This window comes from Myotis myotis, unplaced genomic scaffold (assembly GCF_014108235.1).
Source record: "Myotis myotis isolate mMyoMyo1 unplaced genomic scaffold, mMyoMyo1.p scaffold_m19_p_4, whole genome shotgun sequence".
In the NCBI taxonomy this organism is placed as follows: Eukaryota; Metazoa; Chordata; class Mammalia; order Chiroptera; family Vespertilionidae; genus Myotis; species Myotis myotis.
The window spans coordinates 38,257,591-38,270,354 of NW_023416346.1; the positions used below are offsets into that span (position 1 = coordinate 38,257,591).

At 36.3% G+C, this 12,764-nt stretch overlaps 1 protein-coding gene across 3 annotated transcripts in view; it reads right to left on the bottom strand.

Moving 5' to 3' along the window:
• GRIA3 (glutamate ionotropic receptor AMPA type subunit 3) overlaps nt 1-12,764 on the bottom strand; it is a 346,459-nt gene that overhangs the window by 176,867 nt on the left and 156,828 nt on the right. For all 3 annotated transcript variants that reach the window (XR_004966979.1, XM_036305461.1, XM_036305460.1), the window contains exon 4: nt 6,839-7,026. Coding sequence is in view for 2 of the 3 variants with exons in the window: in XM_036305461.1 (XP_036161354.1) it covers nt 6,839-7,026 (188 nt within the window). In the remaining variant the exon portion in view is untranslated. The remainder of the gene's footprint in view (nt 1-6,838; nt 7,027-12,764) is intronic.

Genomic DNA, 12,764 nt, shown 5'->3' on the forward strand with positions numbered 1-12,764 from the left:
ATCAAATGAACTTTCTAAAGAAGTGTTGGAAGAATTTTGATTTGCCCCATAAGTGTTTAAACATTCACAAGGAAAATTAGAATATATATCATGAAATGAGGAGGCTATACTATATAATACTATATTTATGACCTGCTTATATTTGAAAAATTGTACAATATTGAGGTCTTTTCATTATCACCCATTGGATGTAGTGTACAATATGAACTTACATTATGTCAAATCTGATCTATAGGGAATAGGGTTATAGTGGTGTAAATGGCTCTTCTACCTCAGATAGTGGCATTAAGTGTCATTTTGTGGGAGGCTATAGAAATTTCCTTCATGAAAATAACCTCCCCCCAAAGCTGAAAACACCATGGGAAATGGGGGCATCTTTTGGGAAGACTGAATACTGACTGAGTTATAAATATTATTCCAACCCATGATCTGTATAGTGAATTATGATAAGTTTACCAAGAATGGTTAGGAACCAATGAGAAAAGTATTATCTCTGTATCTTACTATAAAATTTATTTAAAAATATTTTCTCTAAAGAAATACGTTGAATTTTTTACTTAATTTAAATAACTTTTTTAATGAGAAATCTATTTTTATCCACAAAAACTAAACTTTGGCAATTTTATTATTTTATTTTTTTAAATACATGTATTTTATTTTTTTAATTGTTTTATTGCTTAAAGTATTACAAAGAGTATTATATATGTCTCCATTTTTTCCCCCCTGACCTTCCCCTAGCCTCCCATACCCTCCAGTGTCTTGTGTCCATTGGTTATGCTTATATTCATGCATACAAGTCCTTCAGTTGATATCTTACCCCCCCCCCCGAACCCTCCCCGGCCTTCCCACTGTAATTTGAGAGTCTGTTGAATGTTGCTCTGCCTCTGTATCTATTTTTGTTCATCAGTTTATAATGGTCTTAATTATCCATAAATGAGTGAGATCATGTGGTATTTTTCTTTCATTGACTGGCTTATTTCACTTAGCATAATGCTCTCCAGTTCCATCCATGCTGTTGCAAATGGTAAGAATTCCTTCTTTTTTACAGCAGCATAGTATTCCATCGTATAGATGTACCACAGTTTTTTAATCCATCCATCTGCTGATAGGCACTTAGGCTGTTTCCAGATCTTAGCTCTGGTAAATTGTTCTGCTATGAACATATAGGTGCATATATCCTTTCTGATTGGTGTTTCTGTTTTCTTGGGATATATTCCTAGAAGTGGGATCACAGGGTCAAATGGGAGTTCCATTTGTAGTTTTTTTGAGGAAACTCCATACTGTCTTCCACAGTGGCTGCACCAGTCTGCATTCCCACCAGCAGTGCACGAGTGTTCCTTTTTCTCCACATCCTCTCCAGCACTTGTCGTTTGTTGATTTGTTGATGATAGCCATTCTGACAGATGTGAGATGGTACCTCACTGTCATTTTGATTTGCATCTCTCGGATGATTAGTGACTTTGAACATGTTTTCTTATGTCTTTTGGCCTTTCTTCCGTCTACTTTTGAAAGGAGTCTATTTAGGTCCTTTGCCCATTTTTTGATTGGATTGTTTATCTTCCTTTTGTTAAGTTGTATGAGTTTCCTGTAAATGTTGGAGATTAAAGCCTTATCTGTGATAACATTGGCAAATATGTTCTCCCATGCAGTGGGCTTTCTTGTTGTTTTGTTGATGGTTTCTTTTGCTGTGCAGAAGCTTTTTATTTTGATGTAGTCCCATTTGTTTATTTTCTCTTTAGTTTCCAATGCCCTAGGAGCTATATTGGTGAAGAAAGTGCTTGAGCATATGTCTGAGATTGTGTTGCCTTTGGATTCCTCTAGTATTTTTATAGTTTCCCATCTTACATTTAAGTCCTTTATCCATTTCGAGTTTACTTTGTGTATGGTGTAAGTTGGTGGTCTAGTTTCATTTTTTTGCATGTATCTGTCCAATTTTCCCAACACCATTTATTGAAGAGACTGTCTTGACTCCATTGTATGTTCTTGCCTCCTTTGTCAAATATTAATTGAGCGTATTGGTTGGGGCTGATTTCTGGGCTCTCTATTCTATTCCATTGATCTATATGTCGGTTCTTGTGCCAGTACCAGGCAGTTTTGAGAACAGTGGCTTTGTAATACAGCTTGATATCTGGTATTGAGATCCCACCTACTTTGTTCTTCTTTCTCAGGATCGTTGCAGCTATTCAGGGTCTTTTTTTTTTATTCCAGATGAATTTTTGGAGAGTTCGTTCTAGGTCTGTGAAATGTGCCGTTGGTATTTTAATGGGAAGTGCGTTGAATTTATAGATTGCTTTGGGTAGTATAGACATTTTAATGATGTTAATTCTACCAATCCAGGAACATGGTATGTTCTTCCATCTGTTTATGTCCTCCTCTATCTCTTTTTTCAACGTCCTGTAGTTTTCTGAGTAGAGGTCTTTTACCTCTTTAGTTAAGTTTATTCCTATGTATCTTAATTTTTTTGGTGAGATGGTAAATGGGATTGCTTTTTTAGTCTCTCTTTCTGTAAGTTCACTATTGGTGTATAGAAATGCCATAGATTTCTTGGTGTTAACTTTTTATCCTGCTACATTGCCAAATTCATTTATTAAGTCTAATAGTTTTTTGATGGAGTCTTTAGGGTTTTTTATGTATAATATCATGTCATCTGCGAATAAGGATAGTTTTACTTCTTCTTTTCCAATTTGGATGCCCTTTATTTCATCTTCTTGTCTAATTGTAGTGGCTAATACTTCCAGTACTATGTTGAACAGGAGTGATGAAAGTGGGCATCCCTGTCTTGTTCCTGTTCTTAGGGGAAATGGTCTTGGTTTTTGTCCATTGAGTATGATGTTGGCTGTGGGTTTGTCATATATGGCGTTTATTATGTTGAGGTATGACCCTTCTATTCCCACCTTGCTGAGAGTTTTTATCAAAAATGGGTGTTGAAAAAAAAAATGGGTGTTGGATTTTGTCAAATGCTTTTTCTGCATCAATTGATATGACTATGTGGTTTTTTTTCTTTCAATTTGTTTATGTGATGTATCCCATTTATTGATTTGCGGATATTGTACCATCCTTGCATCCCTGGAATAAATCCTACTTGGTCATGGTGTATGATCTTTCTGATGTACTGCTGGATCCGATTTGCTAAGATTTTGTTGAGGATTTTGGCATCTATGTTCATGAGGGATATTGGCCTGTAATTCTCTTTCATTGTGTTGTCTTTCCCTGGTTTTGGTATTAGGGTGATGCTGGCTTCATAGAATGAGCTTGGAAGTGTTCCTTCCTCTTGAATTTTTTGGAATAATCTGAGGAGGATAGGTTTTAGTTCTTCCTTGAATGTTTGGTAAAACTCCCCTGTGAAGCCATCTGGCCCTGGGCTTTTGTTTGCTGGAAGCTTTTTGATGACTGATTCAATTTCTTCCATAGTTATTGGCCTGTTGAGATTTTTAGATTCTTCCTGATTGAGTTTGGAATGTTGTATTTTTTTAGGAATATGTCCATTTCCTCCAGGTTGTCTAGTTTGTTGGAGTAGAGTTGTTCATAGTATTTTTTAACAGTCATTTGTATTTCTGTGGGGTCTGTTGTTATTTCGCCTCTATCATTTCTGATTTTGTTGATTGGGGTCTTTTATCTTTGCTTCTTGGTGAGCCTGGCTAGAGGTTCATCAATCTTTTTTATCCTTTCAAAGAACCAGCTCTTGGTTTCATTGATTTTATGTATTGGTTTTTTGGTTTCTATGTCATTTATTTCTGCTCTAATGTTTATTATCTCCTTCCTTCTGCTCACTCTGAGCTTTTCCTGTTGCTCTTTTTCGAATTCTTTGAGATGTAGAGTTAGATGATTTACTGCCATTTTTTCTTGTGTTTTTGAGGTAGGCCTGTAGAGCTATAAACTTCCCTCTCAGGACTGTTTTCATTGTGTCCCATAGGTTTTGGATTGTTGTATTTTCATTGTCATTAGTTTCCAGGATGTTTTTAATTTCTTCTTTGATCTCATTGGTAACCCAATCAATATTTAATAACATGCTATTCAGCTTCCAAGTGTTTGAGTATTTTGGGTGGTTTTTATTGTAGTTTATTTCTAATATTATGCCATTGTGGTCTGAGAAGATGCTTGGTATGATTTCAATCTTCTTGAACTTGGGGAGACTTTGCTTGTGACCCAATATGTGGTCTATTTTTGAAAATGTCCCATGTGCACGTGAGAATGTATATTCCGTGGTTTTGGGGTGAAATGCTCTGAAGATGTCAAATGAGTCCATCTGATCTACTGAGTCATTTAGGATTGCTGTTTCTTTGCTGATTTTTTGTCTAGAGGATTTATCCAGTGATGTCAGTGGTGTATTAAAGTCCCCTACTATGATTGTATTGTTGTCGATCTCTCCCTTGATATCTTCCAGGAGTTTTTTATGTATTTGGGTGCTCCTAAACTTTGGCAATTTTACAATATCATTAGAATAGGCTTGAGCACAGAGCCACCATCTTAAACTTTTGCGAAAATGTGTGTTTTAATGATCATATCATGTGGCTGCAGGTACTATTTTGCCCCTTGATGGAAGCATAGTAAAATCACAAAACTTATTGAAATATACTTCTTCAATATTCAACCATTTATCCATTTATCTACCCATGCATCTATCCATCCAACACTATGGGCCAGGTATCCTGTTGGACACTGGTGATATAACAGTGAACACGACCAACATGGCCCTTACCTCACAGTAATTACGGCCTAGTAAAAATTCCTTAAATAGCAGCAAAAACAATCACGAGTTGACAGATTTGTGACAATTTCTTGAAAGAGAGAAAAAATAAGTGAAATTAACTTTTTAGCCTTACCTGGATTTTGCTAAAACATTTATTTGAAAAAAGTGCTTCCTGAAAAATTATATTTTGAGGGATACTCTAAATGTGCATATAGAAGAAAGAAAGATAGAAAGTGAAACTTGAAAAGAGAAAATTTTTGAAAAATGTTACTTTGGTTTTCCTAAAAAGTGTTTAGAAATAATGATTATTTTCCATAGCATTTTATGCTTTTTGAAGCAATTATACCAGCCATGTGAGTTGGAGCAAATATTATTTTCCCCATTATATAGATGAGTCAGCCGAGGCATAGATATTTAAGTGCCCAATATCCCACAGCTATATAGAATTCAGAGTTCTACCCACTTCTTTTTCTATTACATCATGCTGAAAAATCCCAGACTCCAGTATAAGGTCCTATAAAACCCCAAAGATTTAACAAAATGTAAGATATTCAGGAAGCCAAAGTCACTAGCACAAAAGAAGGAAAACAAAGTACCACAAGGAGGATGTTTCTCTGCTATAGGCTATTAAGTAGGTCACCCACTAAAAGGCTATTTTGGTCTAAAATTTTAGAGGGCATGTAGTACATACACCAACATCACTGACCTGATTCTTCACTTTCAAGATCTAAGAAAATCAAAGGCAGTTTTTTTTTTTTTTTTTTTTTTTTTTTTTTTTTTTTTTTTTTAAGGGAGGGGTGGGTCATTTGGATAGCTCAAGAGAATGTTAGTTGGGAAATTTGATTTAGCCAGGCTAGTGCTCTAGATTTTCTGTGAGGTGTGATTCACTAGAGGTGATGCTGTTTTAAGAAGGGGACAGCTTTGTATCTCTATAATGCAGAGTCAGCGGTTTCTCTTTCTTCCTTCCTCCCTTTCTTTCTTTCTTTCTTTCTTGCTTTCTTGCTTTCTTGCTTTCTTTCATCTCTTTGTCTTCCTCCCCTCCTCTCCCCACTCCTCCCCTCTCCTTTCTCTTCTCCCCTCCCCTTCCTCCCTCCCCTCCCTTCCCTTTTCTCTTTTTTTTTTTTTTTCTATTCTCTTCTTATGGAAGCACATCTGACAAATTGTTAATATTTAATTTGCTATAAAACAGCTCTCCCAGACAATGGCTGCTCACTATAATTCCAATCTCTGAAACTGTTTTTGCCCCCAGGTACACTGGGATCAAATTAGAATGGACATTTTTCCCTTACTGTTTATTTATGGAAGCATAGGCACTTTGTTATTAGCTGGCAATGAAACTACTAAGGAAAATAATATACTTTCATCTCATTTCAATTTGACTCTTTACTTCATTGTATCCATCTGGCTTAAGGTAAAACATTTCTTCTAATATTTTAATCTTAAATTTAAATATCCAAGCTTAATGATGATTTTTCCCTAGTCTAAATCTTCTAAATCTTTTTCACTTTGTTCACATTTTAAAAACCATGAACTTTTTTTATCATATGCCATCGTAAAAATAGTCTTAAATTAATACACATTTGCCTCTTCTCTCTCTCTCTCTCTCTCTCTCTCTCTCTTCTCTCTCTCTCTCTCTCTCTCTCTCTCTCTCTCTCTCTCTCTCTCTCTCTCTCTCCCTCTCTCCCTTGCCCCCCAAAGAGGGATGGTTTGGAAAAATATACACAAATTTGGAAACCTAGTGAATGCTGCAATTAGGCTCCTGAAACAAAACCCCTGCCCTTTTGCCCTGCCTGATTCCTTGTCTGTTCCCTGCTGGAAGGATGGTATAGGGATGGTATAGGAAAGGAAGAGGATTACTTTGAAAGATTCAGCTATCTATGAAACAGAGGTGTGGAAGGATGTGTTTATTTGATAGGTAGCATTAAATTGCAGAGACCTCCAGATTAATCATGGTAATGCAATTTTCAACAGCTTAGATTTTCTTTCTTTTCCTGCAGCCACTGGGGAGGAAAAAAGGATTAGAAAGACTATCAAAAACCGTTGGCACGTTTAATCTGGTTGGGTACTTAATTTATTAGCAGAAATGCGAACTGCCTCAGGTTGATGATTTAACATGTTGGCTGGGGGTGGAATAAATCTCACACTTACCTGTTCCAAAATTGTGTTAATCCTTTCGACTTCGCAGTCAATCAGGTATCGCTTTTCCTGTCTCCTGTCCATTTCTTCAATGATGCGCCTGAATTCTTGGACGTCCTTTATGTTTCCCACAGACCTTGCTGTCACTTGCCAGTTGTTTTGCACTGCTGCTTCCATAATTGCTTGGAGGATGGAAAATCCTGAATGAAGGAAAGACAGCCATGATGATTTTTTTCCTTTAAAAGTCTTTCTGTAGGTATTAAAAGTTCTATTGAATTTTTATTCACAGCCCATTGAGTCTCTGTGAACCTTATCTGTTGTGGACAGAAGGCTTAGCTATAACCTCAGCCTTAACCTTCCAATTGGCAACTCTATCTTGTTTTAAAGGGAGGAAGATTCTACAATTTGTGGCCACCAGGCTAGGTGTTCATCAAGCCTGTACTTAATCAATCACAGCTGAATTATTTTTATTGACATGCATTATCAAAATATCTATGGAGCCTTAGCCAGTTTTGCTCAGTGGATAGATCATTGGCCTGCAGACTACAGAGTCCTGGGTTCAATTCCGGTCAAGGGCACATACCTCGGTTGCAGTTGCAGGCTTAATACCTGGCCCTGGTCAGGGTGCGTGAAGCAACCAACTGATGTGTCTCTCTCATATTGATGTTTCTCTCTCTCTCTCTGTCTTTTCCCCTCTCTCTAAAAATCAATGGAAAAATATACTTGGGTGAGGATGAACAACAACAAAAATATATATAGAATAAATGTCAAGATCTTCCTTATATCTGAATACAATCTTCCCTATTGTAGTTGAAGCTCATTTCTTTCATCTTCCATAAACATTCTTCAAAATAAAGATAGCTTTAGTAGAGATAGAACCTTATTATAATATAGCTAATACTTATATAAGCTCAGTTTTCTTTCTCATGGACTGCTACCAAGCCAACAAAGTAAATTATATCTTTCAAGTAAAATAACCCTAAGAAAACCTGACAAAAATGGTCTATTACAAAGATATACTGATTCTTTGATCACAACATGATGAAAAAGTTCAATCATACTAAATCTTCCTGAGTTCTTCCCATTTCTAAATTAAATTTACCAGGGATTCTTGTTTTTTTTGTTTGTTTTTTTGGTTTTTTTTTTAGTTAATTTATATCAGACAACCATTAATTACTAATACCCTGGAGCTATGCCAAATGGAAAAGAGAAAAAAAATCTGGTGCTTGAGTTTTTGGTAACCTTTTTGGAGTCAGGGTTTGAGAAGCTGGGAAGAACAGTATATCTTAAAGTATGAATCACACAATATTACAGGGGTTTCTATGTATTGGTCTTTAGACTATTCGTGTCTCTATTTTATATCATTCCTCTATTTTTGCTTCTGGTATTAGTCCATAATTTAAGTGTAATTTAATCAACTGCTCACATCATTTTATTGGGCTATGGTCAAAAGCAACTTCCTTCCTCCCATAAATTTAAATAGTTTTCCATTTATATTTAGGTAATGACTAATGGGAGTGGGTGATGAGGATGATTTGCAAAGCCAAAATGATCTGTGGCATAACAGTTTGGCCAAAGAAGTAGAAAATGAAGGAAGCTTGTGCTGCCCTTTAAACATATTCCAGGTTCAGTGCTGTCTTGAGCTCACCCTGTAGTGTAAGCAGACTATGGTTGGGAATCTTCTCCACTGCACCATAGAAAATGGTATTGACATTTGGAGATCACGCTTCAGGGAGATGGCAGCAGTGACTCAGTCGTCATTATGATTCCTTTGTGTGCTGGGTGTATGCAGGAAGAAGATCACAAAAGAGACCCAAGCACTTGGTAATTTCCAGATAGCAATTTCAGCATAGGAGCTCAAAATTACAGATCAGAGTAAATTACCATTGCTTTAAATGTTAATTCTTACTCTTTTTAAGCCAACCACACATATTGTTTCTCAGATTTACATTTTTGTGTGGGTTTTCAATGTGCTCTTTGCTTCAGTGGGAGTTGAGGGCACATGGTAGGCCAAAGCATGGGATTAAGAAATAAGCATAGGAAGAAAGAGATTAAAGTATTTGAAAATCTTTCTTAAGCAGTATACAATAAGGCCTTATTATTTTGAATACCACTAATTAACAACTTATGAAAACTCACCAAGGACTAGTTTGAATTTTACTTCTGTACTATTTATGAAGAAAGTATTGACTGAATAATAATGGCAATGAAATTACACACAGTATCTTAGATATACTTAAATTAAACATTTAAAAAGACCATTTAGCAAAGTAAAAGTTTTTTTCTGTTGATTCAAAACCTATGTTCTTGTAATCTCTGCTATTTAGTCCAGTTCCACCATTTTGGGGCCAAAGGTACAAGTTTAATCCCTTTTCCATGTGACAGTACTTCACATTTTAAAAAACAGTTAACATCTCTCTTTATCTTCTTTTTCTTCAGGCTAAACATGTCCTGATTCTTCAACAATTACTTTTGTGACATGATGATAAGTTCCCTCACTGTTCTGTCTTTTATGGGTATTTGTCAACATTTTATTGATCCTGATAATTCAGATGTGATTTGACCAGTGTGGATGACAATGAGATATTGCTTGATTTGTTATACACTGTTATTTTAGTAGCCTAGGATTGCTAATGTTTTTCAATAGCCATATTATATCGTTAATTAATATCAAGCTTGGATTCAACTAAAGCATGCGAGTTCTCACTGTAAAAACCTCTGCTCTGTAACAACTCACCATCCATATATCAAGATTCTTCCATATATTCTTCCATTTCAATCTACTTTTATCTTCTTTTCTAATTTCTTACCCTATCCCAATCCTCACTTCTTCCTTGCTTACACATTTGCTCAAATCTGTAAGATGGTCTTTCCCACTTAGTCAGTATTCTCCTTGTTACTCAAGGCAATTGCACCTGTATGTCCCCTTTTCTGGCACTTCCTGCTACACATAGACCTTTGTGGAAGATTCTCTACTCATATGAAGCTTCCCATATTGATTTCTCAATTATTTCCCCAGAAATGAGATTCAATTTCAAAATAAAAGTATTATAAGCAATGAAGAAATGGATTTAAAGCACTGTATGACAGAAATTTAAAAATTAAAAATAAAACTGGAGAAATAAATTATATTACACACACATGAAGTACTATACTGCTGTTCAAAAGATAGCTCAATCTCTATAAAATAAAAGATTTCTGTAATATATTATTACATAGAAAAAAGCCACAAAATAGTATGTTTAGCTTAATTTCATTTTTTTGTAAAAAACACATTTTTATATATATAGAAAAAATTAGAAAGCATTGGCAGTGGTTTTCTCTAAGGTGTAGGATTACCAAGAACTTCGACTTGCACTGTCATTTGTTTATGTAATGTTTGGCTATTTTACAAGAAGGAAGTATCATTTTCTGTAAGAATAAAAACAATAAAGGTTAAAAAATACAACTCAAGCCGTTCTTTCAGAGCATAAGCTCCTAGAAGACATGGATGGTAGATGAGTACAGCTCTATATGTTGCCTACTGCCACAAATTAGAGACCTCTTACTAAACACTGATTTTATAGATCTTTTTATACTTGTTCCTTGAACTATGTGAATGTATTACCTATTCAAAAGTACACTGCTTTATTAATGAGCTTGGGTATGGGGCCTCCTGGACTATGAGACTTGCTCACATGTCTGAGCAAGTCACAACTGTGGCTTAATACTGCAGTATCTTTTACCATGCAGTTTCTGTGTCCTCTTGAGTATGTGGCTGTGTACTTGAGAAGCCTAGGGGCAGTGATCACCTCAATTCAATACATGTCAGTGAACAATCCAACAAAAGCTTGTATTTGTGCCTAATTTATTATACTTTGACTATTCCCTGTTGCAGCTGACCAAAGAGAATAAATATTAGTTTGAGGGAGAAAAAAGGAAAGAAAAGTTTGTCTCTGGAGAAAGAGCAAAAGCAGGCATTGGTGCTTATCGGAGGTGAAGTGTGTAGTACCTCCTTTATTTTTGGCTTTGTTAAAGTAAGTTTGGTCTTTTAGTAGCTTCAGAATTGTCCTTCACTCTGAGTGAACTTTAACATGTCCAACTATGCAGTACTGAAAGTTACTTTTATTTAAGCAGCAACTTTTCTCATCCTGATTTCAGACCACTGTTGTTACCTACCTTCTTTTTCATCCTTGTCTTAAAGAATGGGAATTACTACATGATTAACTGGGTGAATGATATATTGTAATCTGCATTCAACCAAGATAATATAAGAGCCTGACAATAGAAGAGTGGCAAGGTGTTATGGGTGAAGAACTGGGCTGCAACTATGACCAATCCAATCCTACTGGATGGTTGTCAAGCAATTCTTGCTAAACAAGGGTGCCATCTGGGTAAAGGCTAGTGTAAGGATACTTATGCTGTATCACCCAAGTCCCCCTTTAGCACCAAAAGACTTATTTTTCCAGCTTCTGGGATAATTGTTGGCTGAAGAGTGCTGCCTAGCTCAAGGTTATACTTGCTTCCAAGGTCAGCCAGTATCTAATAATTGGTTATATGGAGAATAAAGGCACAGCCCTTTTACCCCAAATGGGGTGACTCTAACTCAACTTCAAAGCTCTTTTAAGGGTAGGCTGAGGTCTTGTTATAACTGCACCACAGCATATCTTCTTCTTCTGCCAAAACCCGCTTTCTTATTTTCCTCCAACAAGTGTCAATAATGAGAGTACTACTCCTCAGTAAACTTTTGCATTCAAATCTCCATCTCAGAATCTGCTTCCAGGGGATTTAATCTGTGGCTGTTAGGTTGACCTCATGACGAGGATGGAAACATACAGAAAGATCTCATATCTATAATTGTCAAAACCATTTTCACAGTGGAAAAGAAGGCTAGGATTTTGCTCAATGTACAAACAAAGTAAACACTGTAACATGCTGAGAAAATTTAGTATTTGATCTGAAGACACAGATTATTGACATATGGAAGTTGGTAATGAAGACACCTAAGGAAATACAGTTGAGGATAATTTTCTTCTTTCTACTTTGCATCTTCCAGCAGGGTTAGCACTACCTATTGTTGCTCATGAACCACTTCCCCCACCCTCTCAAGAAAGTACTTTCTGAGGGTTGTGCAAGTGTAGCCTTGCACAACTCTCAGAGAATGTAGTCCCCATCCTGGAAACAAGTCTCTTCACTTCCAAGTTAGTGCTCTTTCAAGAACTTCATGCTGCCCAACCTATTTTATAGGTCTCATTTCAGGATGCCCCTTGGCAATGTTATAAAGTGGACAGAGCTTGTCTCTTTGTGTGCACTTTCATCTTCTTGATGCTACAGCAGATCATGATGTTCCCTATATACTCAGTACCCCAACTAGACCTACCATCACCACTTCCTGCTTTTTCTTTCCGTCTTACCCACATCAAAATTTCCCTGTCCTATGTCCCATTCTCTCAGCAGTCTGTCATTTGCCAGGTGCCAAGCATAAGAATGGTTAATGGCTTGGTGAGTTACACTTTCAGCTGAAGCAGTTGGATTTTAACAGTGGCCTTAACACACGCAAGTTTGGAAGGAAAGAAAAAGGGGATGTTGAACATTGTTTTGGGGGTCTTTCCATTTTATGGGGTCACTCATATGATGAATGTGGAAGTTAATGATGAAGTGCTTTATGGTCTTTAGGGTATGGCATTTAACAAAGGAATAGTTGGTAGCTTGTGTTTATCTCAAGAGTCAGTGTAAAACAGGTGCCCAGAGTGTTATTAGTGTCCATCCTGCCTATATCACTCAAATGAATTCAGATGAAAAAAAGTATTGCTCTATTTTTCTGCGTTTTCACTTAACTCTGTGGTTCTCAACTCTGGTTGTACCTTATAATCACCTTGAGAGCTTTTAAAATTAATGTCTAAGCCTCAGCCTGGACCAATTAAATCAGAATCACTGGAAGTGTTTTCTGGGCTTTGTT